General features: G+C 39.9%; 2 protein-coding genes across 2 annotated transcripts in view; one reads left to right on the top strand and one right to left on the bottom strand.

The window, feature by feature from the left end:
- The window catches only part of SYN2 (synapsin II), a 204316-nt gene that overhangs the window by 55680 nt on the left and 129025 nt on the right, over positions 1-19611 (top strand). The gene's annotated exons all lie outside the window — the stretch shown is intronic.
- TIMP4 (TIMP metallopeptidase inhibitor 4) overlaps positions 1-19611 on the bottom strand; it is a 49486-nt gene that overhangs the window by 13981 nt on the left and 15894 nt on the right. Inside the window, exon 2 of the mRNA XM_024211971.2 lies at positions 5549-5646. Within this exon, the coding sequence (XP_024067739.1) occupies positions 5549-5646 (98 nt within the window). The remainder of the gene's footprint in view (positions 1-5548; positions 5647-19611) is intronic.

Genomic DNA, 19611 nt, shown 5'->3' with positions numbered 1-19611 from the left:
TCAAAGCAACGTATTTTGGGTCAGTTCAAAAAACAAAATATTCCAATTCAGGTCAAAAAGATCCAAATTGCAATATTTCATTTTGATTTTAAATTAATACTTTTTTAAATTTAAATTTTCCTATGGAAAATTTAAGTTTTCTGGAAACTATCAGAAACTGTCAGAAAATCATTCCAGTACAAAATTTCCGACCAGATTTATTTCCAGCTGTAAATTGCATTAAAGGAAGCTAAAAACACTTTTTCATAGTGCTGCTTTTCCTTGAGGCAATTGCCACTGGGATGTCATTTGATCACCAATTAAGTGTCCATGAGACAATCTGTGTGCTAGAATGTATACAAAAGTTTGAGACCTGTACACTAGAAAATTCATAGGTGTGAATAAAAAAGTTCAAATGCAGTAGACGCAAATTTGTTCACAAAGCTAGATAAATGTCCATTAATAATTTTTTGCAGTAGTCGTGCAGCAGTTATGGTAATACTTCTAATTTTTTAAATTTTTAGATTGTTTGTGAAGTAAGCACAAATAGCACAAAGTTTTCCTTTAAAGGCAAAATGATATGGAACAGATCCATTTCACTTTCAACATAAAAATCAGTTTTACAAGGCAAATTCATAGAAAGGTTTTAATCAGTCTTAGTATTGAGAAAGGTATGGTACAATATATGGGGACAGAAATGTTTTAATGCTCCATTCTGCAACTTGAACATGATGCCAAATAAATGTGACAACACATAAGACTATATGAAAGAGAAATACATCCATTAAATCTCATTTTCAAGCAGCACTTATCCATTGTAATGTCTTTAAAGCAGAAAAATGGGAATTTAAAAATAAATAATACTGTAGGACTCTTATGTGATGATCAGTAAGGTGGCCTTCTCTAAGTCCAACCCCTCCACCATGTATTGGGATGGTGGAAACAGGACAAATAGGGGATTGCCTCACAGGGTGATTTATGGTAGTCAGCTCTGCTCTCCAGGTCACTACAGTAGACACGAAGGCCTGCAGGGATTTACTCTGAAATACCCTGGCTAACGGGATTCTGGCCAGGTGGACCAGGATCAATAGCCTGGGCAATTGGGCAACTGGTCTAAGAGAAGGTCATTCCAAAAATAAAGTTGCAGCTAGTAAGTCTTTCAGTTGTCTCAGTTTACCTTATGTCACTTGGCATCTCTGCCGCTACCCAGTGTACTTCACTGCCTGGCCGGTTTGGGTGATCTTATGGTCACAAACACACACCAGGTTATCTTTCACCAAGGTGTGTATTTATTCTTTTCTTACATAATAACACAGCGTACTTCAGGTTTACAGCAAAGGGATGCCCCTCCCAGCCTTCACTGCTCAGCCCAGGCTCATCCTCTGAGCTTTCCTTCTGAGGCCCCCTGAGTTCCCCCTTGCTTCCTGTTCCATCCATTCATATCTTCCCAATTACATCATTAACCCAGTGATTGGCACCCATGTGCTCATAATCCCCCAACAGAAAGTGTATAATTGGCTTCAATTAAGCCTGCCCTCTTCCCAGTGCTGCAGCAAACTCAGTGACCCGAGTGCTACTAATAGTACCCTGTCACACCTTGCCACTGGAAAGGGTCTTGTTGGCCGAGAGAGTGTGTGAATTGGTGTACAACTGCTTGTTCACTTTAAACAAATTCTCGCACAGCCTTCAACAATCCAACAAATCCTGCAGCGATGGGGGAATGGCAAAAGTGACAGTTGATGAACGTTGCTGAGAGTCATAGTCTTGAAATCTGCATGTGGGCTGGTCAAGAATATGGTCACTCTGCATTGACCTGGGGTAACACCAGAGTGTGGCAGCATCTTGATTGACATGACTGCTCTATTCAGGGACAGCACAGCTGACCTCAATCTGAGGAAGGGGCTAGAAAAGATTTCCCCAAAATTGCTCATCCCGAACTGCCCTCACCAGCTTACCCTGGCTCGAGGGTGTTCCATCATGCAGTCGAAATTCAAACAAACCTTGAAAAGTTTCCTTTTGTGTTACTGTTGCAATGTGGAATGTTCATACATTATTGATCATCCAAACCAAATTGATCCTCTGCCAGGTGAACTGCTCTGGTTGTTCGAGAGCTTGAAAGATATTGTATCGACATTGAGGCACTGAGCAAGATTCAATGTGTTGAAGAGAGACAACTGAGAGAGCAGAGTTCTGAGTACAGTTTCTTCTGGAAGGGATGCCCACAAAACAAGCCACACAAGGCAGGAATCATCTTTGCAATCAGAAAGAATATTGTCTCTTGTTTGGAGAGCCTACCCATTGGTAAAATGACAGACTGATGATGCCCCGACTGCCCTTGAAAGGTAGATGTTATGCTTCATTGATCTGTGCTTACTCACTGACGATGACTAAGGGTACGTCCAGACTACCCGCTGTATCGGCGGGTAGCGATCGATTTATCTGGAATTGATATATCGCGTCTCATTAAGACGCGATATATTGAGCCCCGAACGCGCTCCCCGTCGATTCCGGAACTCCACCGGAGTGAGCGGCGGTAGCGGAGTCGACGGGGGAGCCATGGCCGTCGAACCTCCCATCCTCACGGCGCAGGAAAGTCGGAATAAGATATGTCGACTTCCGTAGCTGAAGTTGCGTATCTTACATCGACACCCCCCCCCCCCCCAGTGTAGACCAGGCCTAACTCTCATGAGGGTAAAGAGCAATTTTACTCTGAACTAAAAGACCTGATTCTATTGATTCCCTGTAGAGACTAGTTGATTATTTCAAGTGACTTGAGCGCTTGTGTTGGTCATGATGATTTCTACATGGCATGGCATATTTGGTAAACATGGGGTTGGCAAGATGAACTGCACTGGCCTACTTCTGCTGAAGACATGGGTCGAGTAACATCTAGTTGTTACAAACATTGTCTTCCAACTCCCCAACAAATAAAAATGACCTGGATGCGCATTTGCTCATGTCAGTGGCATCTGATCGACAATGTGTTGGTCTGACATCATGATCTAGGAGGACATGTGTGCATAATTCTGGTATTATGTGGAGCTGATTGTTGGACTGACCACCCTCTTGTTTAGCCAAAGCGCTCTATTTAGCCAAAACACCGGTCAGTTAAGTGTGTAACATTTTCCAGATGAAAGATCTGTCAATTGCCGAACAATTTTAAACACAGCTAACTACTGTTTTACAAACTCTTCCAATGATCAGTAATGACACATTTGCCATATGGGTATCCTTGTGACACACAATCTGTAGCACCATTGTGGATTGTGTTGAGTGTACAAAACACTGTCATGCAGACTGGTTCAACAATAGTAATCCTGAAATATCAAATCTCCTTGATGTCAAGCGATAAGGGCATGCTGCGCTCTTAGCTGACCCGTTCTCTGAGACAAAAAAGACCAGATGTAGGGCAGCCTGCAGCATGCACCAATGCAAACTCAGCCAAATGCAAAGTATGTGGCTTGACTGTAAAGTAGATAAACTACAGGCGGTCACTGATAATCATGACTCCAAAGGTTTCTATGAGGCGGTTAAAGCTGTGTATAGCCCTGCTCTATCTTCCTTGACATTACTAACAGCTGCTAATGATGAATATCTCATCACAGATCACAGTGCCATCCACCAACAGCGGTGTGAACAAAACATTTTAGTGAACTACTGTTTCTGATGAGTCACGGGATAATGTCCACAAATTGCCCACATCTAATGCACTTGTCAATCCACCCACTTGAGCTGAGGTGTTGTAGGCTGTTCAAGCAATGAAAAATAACAAATCTCCTGGTCCCGATACCAATCCAGCTGAAGTTTTAAAACATGGAGGAAATCTCATTGACAGGCTTTTTGAAGTTTTCTTACATATCTGACTTCAAGAAACCAGGCCACAACAACTGAAAGACGCCAACATCATCACTATCCATAAGCATAAAGGATCAAAGAGCAACTGTGGTAACTACCATGGTATCTCTTTGCTCTCTGTGGCTGGAAAGATTCTTGCATGGATCTTCCTAAACCAATCCTTGACGGAAATCATTAACACAGAATCTGTCTATAGACAGAAATCAAAGTCTGTAATGCTCACATCATTGCTGTTCAGGTGTGAATCATGGACCTGTTATCAACAGCACATTAAAAAGTTTGACAGTTTCAATTTGTGACACCTATGCTGGGCATCAAATGGCAGGACTGGGTTTCCAACAGAAGTACTGGCGAAAGCTGGTTTGTTCAGCATCAAGGCTCATTTAATCTGTGCCCTGGACTGGACATGTAATTCATATGCCTGAGACTCGTTTATCGAAAAAAGTCTTATATTTCCAATTATGTTCCAGCAATTGTAAGCATGGAGAGCAGATGAAACACTTCAAAGACACCCTAAAACAAAATCTGCACAAAAAGAACATTTCTGACTCAACCTTTGAGCAACTGGCAATTGATCATACTGCATGGTGCCACACCATAAGGGTGGGTGTCCACGACTTTAAGAATTGCATTGAGCAGCAGGAATCACATTGCCAGGCAGCTCAATCAGTGCAGCTAGGTAAATGGCTCTGTGGCCAGTGTGATAAACATTGTTCTTCCTGAACTGGTCCATGGAGTCGTGCACAGACCCATTAGTACAAACTGTGATTGTCAATGTTGTCCTGGAAATCAAAGTGATTAGCATCATCATTAAGCTTGTTGCCTGCTGGTATCTGTACCTCCACCACCAGTTTGAGCAGGTCAGTTCCTGTGCTCCCTCTATATTTATTTGTCATGTTTGCTCTTCCAAAACTAGATTCTGGAAGAGACTAGCAGTAACCAATTTTAAAAAGTGTGGTCACCCATCTTTCTACTGCCACTCACCAAAAAGAAAAACAGCCTATTTTTCTTCAAAATGAAGAGTTCAGCGTACAATTTTTTTGTTCAGGGTATAGCCAGTCATGGTGTTATTGACATCAATGAGTTTGTTAAGGACTCCGTTGGGACCAGGATTTGTCCATGTAAGAGTGCATTAATGAATGTATCCTGTAAGTAGAGCTGGACAAATAGTAGGGAAAACTTTTTTGTGAACATTTTTCCCAGGTTTGAATCACTTTTTGATTTTGTGCACTCCTACTTTTTGTTTGCTTTCCTTAGAACATTCATACAGGTAGGTTTTTGTAGAAATATCCAGTGGGGGCTGATTTTTCTGCAAATGCCACAGTTCATATGTGATCAAGGGTTTTTGCTATTCCTGCTGTAAGTGCCTGTCTGTTTGTAAGTTGTGTGTCTTCCAATCAGAAAGTAGAAATAATGCCCTGACACTTAGGTGACCAAACATACACCTCAGGCAGAAAATAATCAAAGATGCATAATGAATACTTTTCAAATAATACATAAGTTGAAATATGTTTACATACAGTATTCATCAAACAGTTATAAATAACAAATACATTTATCAAAATCAGCCAGTTGGCAAATAATTCATGAATAGAAAAAAAGAGCTGCGGGCCAACCCAGATCCTACTCCCAATTCAAGGGAAATTTATCATTTATGCCCTGGTACATTAGTCATCAGTATTGAATGTCAAAATAACCAAGTGATTCCATGTACCTTTATTTGTTTGATTTCATACCGGATCATTTTGTGAGTGTCAAGAGGGTCATCACTGGCAGGAACCACCTTTTCACTGGATATTTTTGCACGAATCACTGCAAGGGAGGAAAAAGCTTTTATTTGCAAAGAAGTATATGCCTGACTTTTCCATCAGTACTATATGTTACATTTTTCCCATTTATTAAAATAATTGTAACCGATTGCCATGTTTTTCTCTTGGACATTAGATGTAATGTTCAGTAGCATTTAAAGCTTGTTAGTACAAGATTGTTCAAGACTAAGGCAACACCTGAAAAAATAAAAAAGGTACAGGGCATAATCTGTCATGTAAATACTACATCATTTTCAACAAACCAAAATATATCACATTGTTTTGAAATTTTCAGGCCAGATTTTCAAAAGGGTTCGGTACCCAGCAGCTCCCAATCAGCCACTTCTTTTTGGTGCCTAAGTAGGAATTGGTAGCTGCTCAACTCTTTTGTAAATCTCTGTTGAGACAAACATTAGCTTAAATGAGAATTGGTTGTCTAAATCCACTAGTGAGCTTTGAAAAATCTGCAGGCCTGATTCAACTCCCATTGACTTCAAAGGGTTTTGCATTGGGCCCCTGAAATACAGAGTAGCAATGAAATGGACCACAGTAAGTATTCAGCAAGACCATGACAGGCAAGATAGAAATATGAATATCTTGTAGAAAATTAGAAAGAGAGAAGACGATAAGGTCAGGCATCCAAGTTACATCTCTTGTGATGGCAAATAGCTGCACCTCAATAGCTATTTCTCAAATTCCATGTGTAACTTTTGTTAAACAGAGTAAATGAGTTACTTCTAGTATTGCCTTTAGTGATGTCTTCCGTGTTTTAGCTGCTTTGTGCAGAGGGGAAATTATTTATTTCAATCTTTATCATCAAGAAAGAAACATCTAGCTAATGTGTACTATAAATAATCATTAGGAAAGGGATAGATAAGACAGAAAATATCATAATGTCACTATCGCAGGGGTGGCCAACCTGTGGCTCCAGAGCCACATGCGGCTCTTCAGAAGTTAATATGCAGCTCCTTGTATAGCGGGGTTCTCAAACTGGGGGTCAGGACCCCTCAGGGGGTCGCAAGTTTATTACATGGGGGGCCGCGAGCTGTCAGCCTCCACCCCAAACCCCGCTTTGCCTCCAGCATTTATAATGAGGTTAAATATATAAAAGTGTTTTTAATGTATAAGGAGGCTTGCTGTGTGAAAGGGGTCACCAATACAAAAGTCTGAGAACCCCTGTTGTATAGGCACCGACTCTGGGGCTGGAGCTACAGGTGCCAACTTTCCAATGTGCTGGTGGGCGCTCACTGCTCAACCCCTGGCTCTGCCACGGGCCCTGCCCCCAATCCACCCCTTCCCGCCCCCTTCCTGAGCCTGCCGTGCCCTTGTTCCTCCCCCACCCCCGCCAGCCTCCTGCATGCCACGAAACAGCTGATCCGGAGGTGCGGGAGGGACGGGGAGGCGCTGATCAGCGGGGCTGCCGGTGGTCGAGAGGCGCTGGGAGCAGCGGGGGAGCTCATGGGGGGTTGCTAACGTATTACTGTGGCTCTTTGGCAATATACATTGGTAAATTCTGGCTCCTTCTCAGGCTCAGGTTGGCCACCCCTGAACTATAGAAATCCATAGAATGCCCACACCTTGAATACTGCATGCAGTTCTAGTCACCCATCTCAAAAAAGATATATTAGAGTTGCAGAAGGTGCAGAGAAGGGCAACAAGAATGGTTAGGGGTATGGAACAGTGTCCATATGAGAGATTAAGAAGATTGGGACTGTTCATCTTAGAAAAGAGACAACTATGGGGGAGGGGGAGATATGACAGAGGACTGTGAAATCAGGAATAGTATGGAGAATGTGAATAGGGAAGTGTTATTTACTCCTTCACATACCACGAGAACTAGGGGTCACCCAATATTAATAAGTAGCAGGTTTAAAACAAACAAAAGGAAGAACTTCTTCACACAACCCACTGTCAACCTGTGAAACTCACTGCCAGGGGATGTTGTGAAGGCCAAAAGTATAACTGAGTTAAAAAAAGAATTAGATAAGTTCATGGAGGATAGGTCCATAAATGGCTATAAGCCAGTATGGTCAGCGACACAACGCCATGCTCCAGGTATCCCTAAACCTCCAGCTGCCAGAAGCTGAGACTGTATGACAGGGGATGGATCACTCGAAATTGCTCTGTTCTGTTCATTCCCTCTAAAGCATCTGGCACTGGCCATTGTCAGAGACAGGATTCAGGCTAGCTGGACTGTTAGTCTGACCCAGTATGGCCATTCTTATGTCTTTTTTTTTTTTTTTTTTTGAATAAGCAAGCAGTGTTGACATGACACTTAAAAATATTTTCAAGTTAGAGTAGGGGAAGGTCTCTCAGAAATTAGATCTGAGAAAAATGAAATTAGTTTGTGTAACACTTTTAAAGTAGAAATGCTTTTCATCATAACTAGTTAAACAAGACTCATGCCTTCCTCTAGAAAGTAAAGGGTGAAAACATACTATGTATACGATGGCTTAAGCCCATTTCTAAAGGAAGGAAAGACATGAAAGCCTATAATAAGAACCAGGTTGTTTTCTTTAGAGCAATATAGAGGTCAGCCTCAGCTAATGACAGACAATTTTCATTTCCTGCTTATTTGCACAGAAAAATAGATGCATTAATCAACATAATACAGATAGCTGCAGCATCTGAGCATGAATCCTTGCATGGTACCATGCTCCTAGATCCTAGAAGGGAGCATAGTAGGCTTAGAAAATAAGCTGGATGGAAAGGAAGGGGTTCTTCACATGTGGCTAGCAAATTCCATGGTTCAGCTTCTTCTAAATTGTAGACCAGAAATCAGCTACAAATGAGTTATGCACCCACTTATTAACACAGATTTTAAGTGCTTTAATATACTTCTACATAAAAGGTACTGTAGATGGTGTGCATTAATTCTTACTGTATTATGGAAAAGATCTAAATCAGAATCAGGTTTAGGCGTCCTCACTAACACTGCTTATTAAAAGAAAAGATATCACATAAAAGAGCTCACTAGATATAAAAGAGGACACTAGGGGGCTGCAATTGAGAATAGCTCCATAATTCTGAAATAACACACAGCATTTGTATGTAATAAAACTTTTGCTAAAGATACATTCTCCTTTGCATCTCCTGTGGAAATAGAAGCTTTTTTAAATTATTTATTAAGCTATACTTGTTACTCTCAGTGAGGAACACACACATACACACAAAATCTATAATTGTCTCAAAAGGGGCCCCTTGGATTTATATGTGGCAGGAAGTGCAACTTTTTTCTATCATTTACCCATTACTCTGGGTGTTAAAGTTAAGGGAAAAACTGAGTCCATGTTTAGTGGTGTGTTGGTTTTTTTAGTTTTTAGAGAGAGAATATTGGCTTTTAACTTATGTTGCTGAAGGGAATCTAACTTGAGGTTTTAAGGGAAATAAATGATACTTGTTAAAGAAAATCTGGGACTTGAGTAGTTTTTCTTTACTTTTCTGTACTACTGCTCTCTTCAAGTCTGATTCAAACACACACACAAAAATGTGTCTGGCCCTTCCAGTTCTTCCTGTTTTTCTTTTTTTCTTCCCTTTAAATTAATTTTTTCAATGAGTGTCGTCTAGCTGTCTGGTAAAACCTCTTATTCATGCAGTTACTTCTGTTTTTAACCACAAGCACTTCCTGGTTTAGCATTCTTTGGCTTATGCAATCCTACTTCTCCACTCATGGTGCAGAAGGAGATTGTAACATGTGATTCCCCCATGTCTGTAGTTCTTTTTAAAAAGTGGTTTCAACTGCAGCAATACTGACTTGGCTTCTCCTCTCCTCCATATACCTTGAAACGGTCACTATTTGGAGTTGCGACTGTGTTGTTTTATCATAGTAGTGCCACTTTCCCTGCCATATAGTGATTGGTCCCTTATGAAGAATCTAGGTATGTGAATGTGTTTGAAGTTAGTACACAAGGGCTATACACAATCTACCTAAAGCTCCTTCTCCCTTTTGCACTGAATATGTTATTTTATATATAAATTCTTTCCCACCTTACCACTGTAGAAATAGTACTTAGCACTTTTCATGGTAAAAGTGCTAAGTACAGCAGGCTTCATAACAGCTCTATAAGATAAAATATTCTTATCCTCACTTTATAGATGGGGAAATTGAGATGAAAAATGGCTAAAATACTCCAGCCCCATACATGGAGTCAGCTGAGGCATCAAAACTGGAACTCAGAAGTTCCTGAGTCCCAGACTTGTGCTTGGTTCACTAGGATCTTACTCTGAGATAGTGTTGATGTGTGGTGTTAAATAGCACCACATTCCACCTGGGAGAAGAATGAATTTCACTTGTGGGTGAAATGTTTTCCATATAGTTTATAAATCAGTTTGTAATATTTTAGGCTGAATGTTGCTATGTACATTTATTTGCATTTTTAGGTAAATGTTAAGAATATTTGTATTCCTTCTTTCCCAAATATTAATGAAAATCTCTTACCATGCTGTGTCTGCTCCATGCTTCCCTTATTGCCTCACAAGATAAGAAAAAAATTATACTTCTGTAAAAGTCTGAGTTCTAATTTGCTATTTATAAAATACTAAATATCTTTTTACTAACTTTAATTAAATAGTTAACTTTTGACTCTCTTATGGATGTTCTGTGAAGACTGACATCTGACAACACTAGTTTAGATAATATTTCTCTTCAATATAAACCTCTGAACCTGTGTATTGTACTCCACAAAACTATCTTACCTTGTGAACTGGGGTGTCGGTTGCAACGGCACCCGTTCTGGCCAGGTGGAGCATTGCACCTGAGTCCATTCAGTTTGGCAAGGCTGTTAGTCAATTCCTGGTGCCCAGGAGGTCTGAAAATCCCCTCTGTTCTTAAGTCCCTCGGGGAGTTAGTAGGGGAGCCCAGGCCCACCCACTCCATTGGGTTCCAGCTCAGGGCTCTTAAGCTAGACAAGCTGAATCAGGGTTTGACAACTCCAGCCATGCCCTGAGCTCCTTCCTACCTCCCTCTGGTTTCTGTAGGCTCTTCAGCCCACTGGTCCAGTCATCCTCTTCTAGGGTGCTGTCTCTGAGCGGCTTTTCAGCAGCTTGCTGGCAGCAGTTCTATTCTCCAGCGTGCTTGCTCCACTCTGCCCCTCTTCCTCCCAGTCCTTTTGTTCTCCGAGCTGCTGTGAGGTTGCTGATCAGCATTACATAAGAATGGCTATAGTGCAGGGGTGGGCAAACTATGGCCCGGGGGCCAGATCCAGCCCTTCAGACATTTTAATCCGGCCCTTGAGCTCCAGCCGGGGAGCGGGGTCAGGGGCTTGCCCTGCTTGCATGGCTCACGGAAGCAGCAGTATGTCCCCCCTTCTGCTCCTACTCATAGGGGCAGCCAAGGGGCTCCACACGCTGCCCCCGCCCCTGCAGACGGGGCAGCGTGCAGAGCTGCCTGGATGCGCGTCCGCATAGGAGCTGGAGGGGGGACATGCCGCTGCTTCTGGCAGCTGCTTGAGGTAAGCACCGCCCGGAGACTGCACCCCTGAGCTCCTCCCATGCCCCAACCCCCTGCCCCAGGTCTGATCCCCCTCCTGCCCTCCGAACCTCTTGGTCCCAGCCCAGAGCACCCTCCTGCACACCAAACCCTCATCCCCAGCCCCACCACAGAGCCCGCACCCCCAGCCGGAGCCATCACCCCCTCCGGCACCCCAACCCCCAATTTCGTGAGTATTCATGGCCCGCCATACAATTTCCATACCCAGATGTGGTCCTCGGGCCAAAAAGTTTGCCCACCCCTGCTATAATGGGTCAGACCAATGATCCATCTAGCCCAGTATTCTGCTGTCTCACAGTGGCCAATGCCAGGTGCTTTCCCCCCTTAGTCAACTCTTTTCAAAGCTGAAAAGTCCCACTCTTTTTAATCTCTCCTTACATGGAAGCTGTTCCATACCCTTAATCATTTTTGTTGCCCTTCTCTGTACTTTTTCCTATTCTAATGTATCTTGTTTGAGATAAGGTGATAAGAACTGCACACAGTATTTAAGTTGTGGGTGTACTCTGGATTTATATAGTGGTGGATTACTATAGTGGCATTATGATATTTTCTGTCTTATTATATATCCATTTCCTAACGGTTCCTAATATTCTGTTAGCTTTTTTAACTGCTGCTGCACATTGAGTGGATGTTTTCAGAGAACTATCCATAATGACTCAAAGATCTTTCTTGAGTGGTAGGATCTAAATTAGCTGTTATCATTTTTTATGTATGTTTTTCAGTGTGCATTACTTCTCATTTCTCAACATTGAATTTCATCTGCCATTTTGATGCCCAGTCATCCATTGGCATTGGCTGACAGTGCCTGCATTAATCCCTTGGTTGCTGGGCCAGCAAGTGGTACATACATGACAAAACTATATTAGTCCTTCAAAGAGGAAACTGAGTTGGACTTTGTGCAGATTAACTTGGTTATTGCTGAGAAATTGCAGGAAGGGATAAAAATGGCCCTCTGTAGTTCATCCTAGTTAATTGGTAATTTCAATAAGTGACGTGTTTGAACTTAGTGGAGTTTCTTTTCCAAAACTGGCTCATTTACAATGATAGTGTAATCAAGAACACATACATCCAGACTGGTCTGAATAAATATATAGTAAGTAAAGTACTTGCCCCATATATGAGAGAGAGTACATTTCAAAGCTATGTTATTTTAAGTACATGATAGTAAAATGTTCTAGAGCTTCTGACACAAAATTTTACTCAACGCCATTACAATGGGTTTTGCATTTGGCCATACTGTCTTTTCTTTAGCTTTCAGCAAAAATTGTAAATGGACAGAGGATAAAGCTGTTGTGGTCAGTATGTCTATATATTTCCAGTTGGTGTTGCTTTTAGATGTTGATCCCCCAAATACATCTTGCAGTGACAACAGTTTCTAATTAATATTTTGTGGCTGTCACACTTACTTCCATTTAAACCTCTTCCTACTCTCTGTTGGTCAGATAGCAATTAATTTCTGGCAAGTGCCCATCTCAGTAGGCAAGTTTGGAAAAAAAAATTGATACAACTTTGTACAGTCTTGATATTTATAGACCAGAGGTGAACAAAATAATTGCCTTGTACAAGGTAAACTTCAAGGGTATTAAGTGCTCTTATCTCTCTCGCTCTCCTGTTTTCAGTGTGCTCTCCCATAATGTATAGTTATCTATTAACTGAAAAGGCAGTTAACTAAAGGGGTGATCCAGTAATATAACACTTATAAACTTATGAGCTATTCTCCTAAATCAGATGATTAAAAAAAGGATTGCCAACAGCTCCATGAGCCAGTGTAGTGAGGGATCTAGCATTTGAATTACAAATGTTCAGTTTATTTAAATGCTGTAACTGGCTAAAAACATTCCATCCACATTGTATAAATACAAGTACAGGCTTCTGTAGTGCAGTGACATACAGCCATGTGGAGCACTAAGTTTAACATTGCTTTATTAAGGATTTATATTGGTTTATTCTGTACTTTGTCAGTGCTGACATAAAATAACTAATAAAAGAGGAAGCTTTTCAAAGGCACAAAAGGTAGGTAGGTACCTAACTCCCATTTGTGCCTTGGAAAATCTCTCCCAAGATCTCTTAGGGCCCAATCGCTTGCAAAGTGCTGAGCATACTCAAACTGCTTACTGAAGTCAAGTAAGTTGCCATGTATGCCAACATCACATTATATTACTCTACAGAAGAAATTAAAGTGAAATACAAGCTGGTTTTAGTTCAGAATTCCCCTAACTCATGTTGAATGGTTTCCAGGACACAGAAGAATATTCCATTGTCTCTTCTTCCCAGTTTGTAGAAAGGCATTTTGAAGAGCAGTAGAAGTATCTGTCCTGTGATAATAGAAAGATCTATTGATCTAAGCATTGGTTAATTAAAACTGTAATAATAAGGGCTTTCCTCCATGAGGTGGTACAGATTGTCTATTCCAATTTCTGCTTAGCTATTTGTATTAATTTCTTTGAACTACAGAGTCAAGTGTCGTTACAGTGATGAATGGAATCCCATTCAAAACATTGGCTGTGCTAATTATGCAAATTGCATAGTTAATTCTTTCAGTGATAAAATACTGTATCATCCAAGATTCGTAGATAAATATATCAGAGTTTAGAGAGACAGAGCTCCGAAGCACAAAGCCTGATTTTAATGAGTTCCAGTGCTTCAGAAACAATAACAGAGTTGCTGAACAGGACAGTAAGATCTTCTAAGTGGAGGTTTCCGAACCATTTTTTGTGCACATAGGGAGCAAGTCCTGCCTGTAAGCCCTTCTAGAGGCACAGAGGACCATAGATGAGGCAGAAGCACCGCAATTCTGCTGTGTGGGGAAGAAGCAGTGTTGCTGGAGTCTGTCCTGGGAATCAGTATCCCCTGTGTAGCATGGAGCGTAGCTTTTCACAGGTTCCCTATGTGTCTTAGCATGATGAAATACAGTCTCCATATTATGGAAACACATTCTGTTTATCTTCTGTCTTAGTTTACAATCTGGGATTTTAAATAATTGAAACTGCCCCAGAAAATGGTAAATGCCGAATCTCCGAACTAGAGACTTAGTTTTCCATTCCTTCTGCTGAATGCGCTTTCAGCTAGGGATGGATGAACCAGCTAGGATAAAATAAGCGGTTTGTTCAGAAATGTCCGGATTATAAGATTCTTTTTTAGAAAACACTTTCTTTGAATTTCTGGGCTCTGTCTGGGACCAGAACTAGAAATACCAACATATCAGGAAAAAGTCTCTTGTCATGAAAAATTTCAACACTTGATTTGTAGGCTCCAGAGGGGTAGTTCTCGTAAATTTTAGCTAACTAGCCAGACTTTGGGATACTTAACAGAACTCAAAATCTGAATATTTTGAGGTTCACTCATCACTACTTTTAATCAGCCTTTATCCAATAGCCTTGCAAAAACTTATTCCACTAAACCATTTTTCTCCAATATGATGCTAGTTGTTACTACTATTTTTACTGCAAGAGTATTTGAGCACTAACCAAGATTGGGGTCCCATTGTACAAGGTGCAGGTCCCATTGTACATACACATATAAGAGGCAATCCTGCCACAAAGAACTTGCAATCTAAGATCAAAGATCTAGGGAGGAAAAGTGGGATGCAAATTACAAAATGATTAGGGTGATGGATCCATCCATAGTTCTGTTTTTATTTTTTTGCCTTACAACAGGTAGCATAGAGAGAGTTGTATATGTATATTAATATGTATATTGTATACACTTTATATACGCATTATGGGCTAGATTTTTCAAAAAAAGCACAGTGCCTATTGAGAGACTATCTAGCCATTCCATTTAGGTTCCTAAATAAGAACTGAATACTATTGAAAATTTGGCCCTACATATTTCTTTCTCTCCTCATAGCTGTCACTTCAACCAAGCCATTGTTAGTTGGCCAGTTTATTGTAGATGTCATGGAAGAAGTGGTTCTTGGGGAGGGTTTTGAAGGAGGACAGGTAAGTGTCTTATGGACAGGTTGAAGAAAGAATTCTGGGGTAAGAGACAGCATGGAAGGAAGCAGCTGAGTACATTTGTAGGAGAAGCACACGTGGCGGTCATCACTGTAAGAGTGGAAGGGGTGCCATGGTATGAGACAAAAGCCTATGAAGGGCCTTGAATTCTAATGAATTTATAAACTATTATTCAGCACTGGAGAAATAAATTAAAATGAAATGTAATGCCATGTGTACAAAGATGTAGTTAAGAGTCTGTCAGCACTTCCATTATAAATCCCTCACCTCTTGTATTGATCTACCCTTACCTTCATGAAAAATGTGTTTCACTGTGTCCAAATGAGAAACATGACATTTGAATTTGGAGCCAGAAGTGACATTTTTCCTGTAATTCTTAGATTAGTTTGGCAATTCTTATATAAGAGAATTAAAATACAAGATAAAATTATATACTACTGTATTTGAAAATAAATGGCTATGAATGTTAAAATGATAGATATTCAGCTCTAATAATAAAACACTAAAACTAAGTCTATGCTAGTGGTAATGTAACAAATTGGATTGTATCACGATTAAATACCTGTTCACCCTTTGTTTTCATTTTCAATTCAGTGGGAACAATGTAATTTTCACAAAATCCAAAAGATAATCTTTTTCACTTATTTAATACTATTCAGTACTTTGGAAAGGAATAAATTATGTGTCTTCTGACCACACAATCAAGACCCTTAATCAATATTTATACATCAGCGCCATCTTACTTGCACAGCTGCAGAATAAATTTTTCAAATCTTAATGGCCTCTAGTATTCTCAGAGACTGATCATCCATCTTTATTTGTTTTACGTCCTTAGTTTTTGTCTCAGTCTACTGAAGCTTATCGCAGAAATTTAACTGCCTTTCATGGAAGCCACAGTAGCTTAGAAAGCATCCAACTTCTACATATATTTCTGTATACCCTTCAGAATAAATCTTGGAAGACTGTAATCACAATACTGATCATTGAAAAGTCAAAGGGAGGCAGCCTTCATAAATGGCTGCCAACAGCAGGGCCCCTGTTCCTGTGGCTTTGATATTCCAGAAACTTGGAATTACTTCAGCCTTTAGAAAAAGTCCCTTTGTAGGTTACCAAAAGTCTGTATTCCAAAGAAATGTAAAAAATGAAAAGGAAGAAAGAAAAATGAGAGAGAGGCTTGCTCTGATGGAACCTCCCTGTCTTAAACTTCCCTTGAGATACCACTTCTGCAACTTTTAAGGAATAGGTTTTGGTCTTCTAAACTTTGAAATTTTTATTCATTTTCTTTTTTTCTTCTTCAACTTGTTGCTTTATAGTTAAACTGATACATAGTTCTCATGAGAATTATGTCCCCCCTACTGAAATTGATTAATTTTAAGGATATTTTATATTTATGCTATATTTTCTGAATGGAAGTAGACTTGGGAGCAGAGCACAGTGTTAAATTGCTTAGAATGATTGAGTGAAATAATGTAGCTCATCTGAAGGCAAGCAATCACTTGGCATACAAAAATATGTTGGGTTAGAGAAGTTTAAACAATCTCATCTGAATTAATTACAGTTTAATTGTAATTAAGTTGAAGAACGACATAGATTTTTCATTTTAAATAAATATTCTAATTCCCCCTCGTTTCATGAAAATCAACAACAAATTAATCTTCTGATCCTGAAATTGCATAAGTGGCTTAACATTAGAGACAAAGCAGTTTGTTAAGTATCTGTAAAATAAGCACAGATTGATGCTGCAAAGATAATATTAATTTGACCTGTAATCTGTATTCTGACTAGTTTTAGCTCTGTGTTGGTAGGTATAATCTATGAGAGGACGAGTGCCATTGCCAGGATCTGGAAGTACATGCACAAACACATGAACCATGCATTCATTGAAATTGCGTTCAGCAGAAGGAATGAAAATCCAAATCTCTAGTTTGGAGTTTAAGCAGTTCCAGGTTCTGGGGCAATTTCAAGTATATATCAAACTGTAAACTAGAATGTGTTTCCAGAATATGCAGACTGTAGTTAATGAGGGTTGCTATATAAAAACTGCTCCTCTGTTGGTGTATGATGGCATAATAGAACAGTTTGCTGTTTTTCCTCCTTTATCAGAAGATTAGAGTATGCGGATTTTCCCTCTTCTCTTAAGAATGTATTTTTCATCTCAAGAGGAGGTAATAAAATTCTTTCTACCTTTCCTTAGGAATGATGTATGTTTTCAAGGGGTTACTTTTCCTAATTAGTTGTGTACACAGGAATAAAAATTCCTGGGAAAGATCATTAGCTGGTACAAATTATCATAGCTCTATTGACAATGGAACTATGACAGTTTACATCACCTGAAAATCTGTCCCCCTGTTGTTATGGGCATAACATCCTGTGAGTTAACTGTATATAATTCACCTATAAAAGAGAGATTTTCTTTTCTTTTGCATTATTTTTTTTCAATGTCACAATGAAAGCTTCTGTGATACATTGATAGATTAATGACAATCCTGTTGATTTATTTGAAGTCTGTTGAATTACTTTTAATAGATACACCTCTACCCTGATATAACGCTGTCCTCGGGAGCCAAAAAATCTTACCGCATTATAGGTGAAACCGTGTTATATCGAACTTGCTTTGATTCGCCGGAGTGTGCAGCCCCGCCCCCCCCCCCGGAGCACTGCTTTACCGCATTATATCAGAATTCGTATTATATCAGGTCGCGTTATATCTGGGTAGAGGTTCATATTGGAAGGAATTACTTATAGACCCCCACTACACAGCATACTAAGGACAATACTGCTAATGCCACTGGTTGCATTAAAGCCAGAACAATACTAATCCAAGAATTAATGCATTAATGTAACAATACTAAGCCAAGAATTAACAATACTAAGGCAGAACATCAATGTAGTTGTAGCCATGTCAGTAGCAGAATATTAGAGAGACAGAAGTTGGTCCAGTAAAAGATATGACCTCACCCACCTTGTTCCTCCCCCCAAGGATTAATGTCAAAGCAAGCCAAAGCAAAGTGGGATTCTCTTTAGTCTTCACTCCTAGTATTAAAATAACGAAGGGAGGGAATTTTTGATATCCTGGTACTGTCTACTTCCTTATTAGTAGCTAGTATAGCCAGATCTTTTCCTCACGTGATATTAGTAACTCCCATTACTAGTATCCAGTGATGGGAGAACGGAGCCCCTCAGGATTCTAGTAATGAAGTTTTTGACAGTGTCCCAATTCTACTCTCAGGGGGAATCAGTGCAAAGGATCAAATGTATAAGAAGGAAGAGAAGAGATCGAGCCAAGACAAGAAAAGAACTTTGTATTTTGTCCTTTTTTATGTCCCAGGGACTGCTTCATATTGAATTCCTAAATTTCAAAGTAGTTTGTTCAGCATAAGCAAGTACAGGTCAGAGTTCCTCCCAGTCAATGCCAATTTAAATCAAACATTTATCTCTAACTGGCCAAGAATTCAAATGCAGACAACTAGAATGCAAAATAACTAAAGCTGACAAGCAGAACTGGCTTCATCTACTATATTCACACACACAAGCTATGTTAAAGTAATGCCAGGAGTCTGACATAAATGCCTTGAAATCCAGACTGAGGGATCAAACTTCATCTTTACTTCACCGTTTGCACCTAGATACCATAAGGTGGGGTCCAGCAGTGAGTGATTCTACATAGTATGATCCCAATCCTGCAAATTCTTACTCTTCTGAATAGCACTCCTCCCTCTTATAAGTAATTCTATGGAAGCCATTAGGACAACTCAGGAAGTAAAGGTTTGGACATTAGGGCTCCATATTTGCTGCCTTATGAAAGGACAAAAGTGCACACACTGAACTGCATTGCTTTTGCTAATTGAAACCAGATCTTTGATAGTATTTTACCTCTTTTTAGGATTTGTGAATAGGTTCCCTTAATGTAAGTCAGAAAAGGAGGATCGCTCTATTAAATTACCCATAAATTGCCACACGAGAGGTCAATGGCTTGTTTCAAGCAACTGTAATAACCTTTGTAGAAGATGTGCTTAGATCATTTTAGTACTGTATGAGTACAAAAGCTTAATAAAAAGGTGCAAAATATTAGTAGTAAAAATCTTATTCCAAACTCTCAGAAGCAGTTTCAGTGCATGCAGACTAGCCACTTTTCAAAGTTAACTTTTCACTTTGCCTAATATGATTGTTTTAAGCTTTGCATTTTACCACTGAAGAAGTCCTAAGAAACCAATAAATTACTTTTTCACACGTTCATATAATTACTAAATAGCCACACTAAAGTGTATAAAGAGTAAAAATTGTCAGGAATTTTCAAATGAAGAAGAGGAGAAAAGCAACAGCATTCAGAAGCACAGAGCAGCACAGCAGCATCATAACCTTGGTTCAGGCCCAAAGACATCTGTAATTCTGCCAACACAGAAGACACTAGAATTATCCAAGGATCCAAATGCAAGCATTAGAAGGAAATCTTTCAAAGCTTGGTGTCTCATCCAAAGAGGCAAAAAAGGGGAGATATACCAGGACTTGTTTAGGGAGATTAAAT

This window comes from Terrapene carolina, unplaced genomic scaffold (assembly GCF_002925995.2).
Source record: "Terrapene carolina triunguis isolate 2854851 unplaced genomic scaffold, T_m_triunguis-2.0 Scaffold232, whole genome shotgun sequence".
NCBI lineage: Eukaryota > Metazoa > Chordata > Testudines > Emydidae > Terrapene > Terrapene triunguis.
Note: the sequence above shows the minus strand (reverse complement) of the source record. Positions and strands in the feature narration are given on the sequence as shown.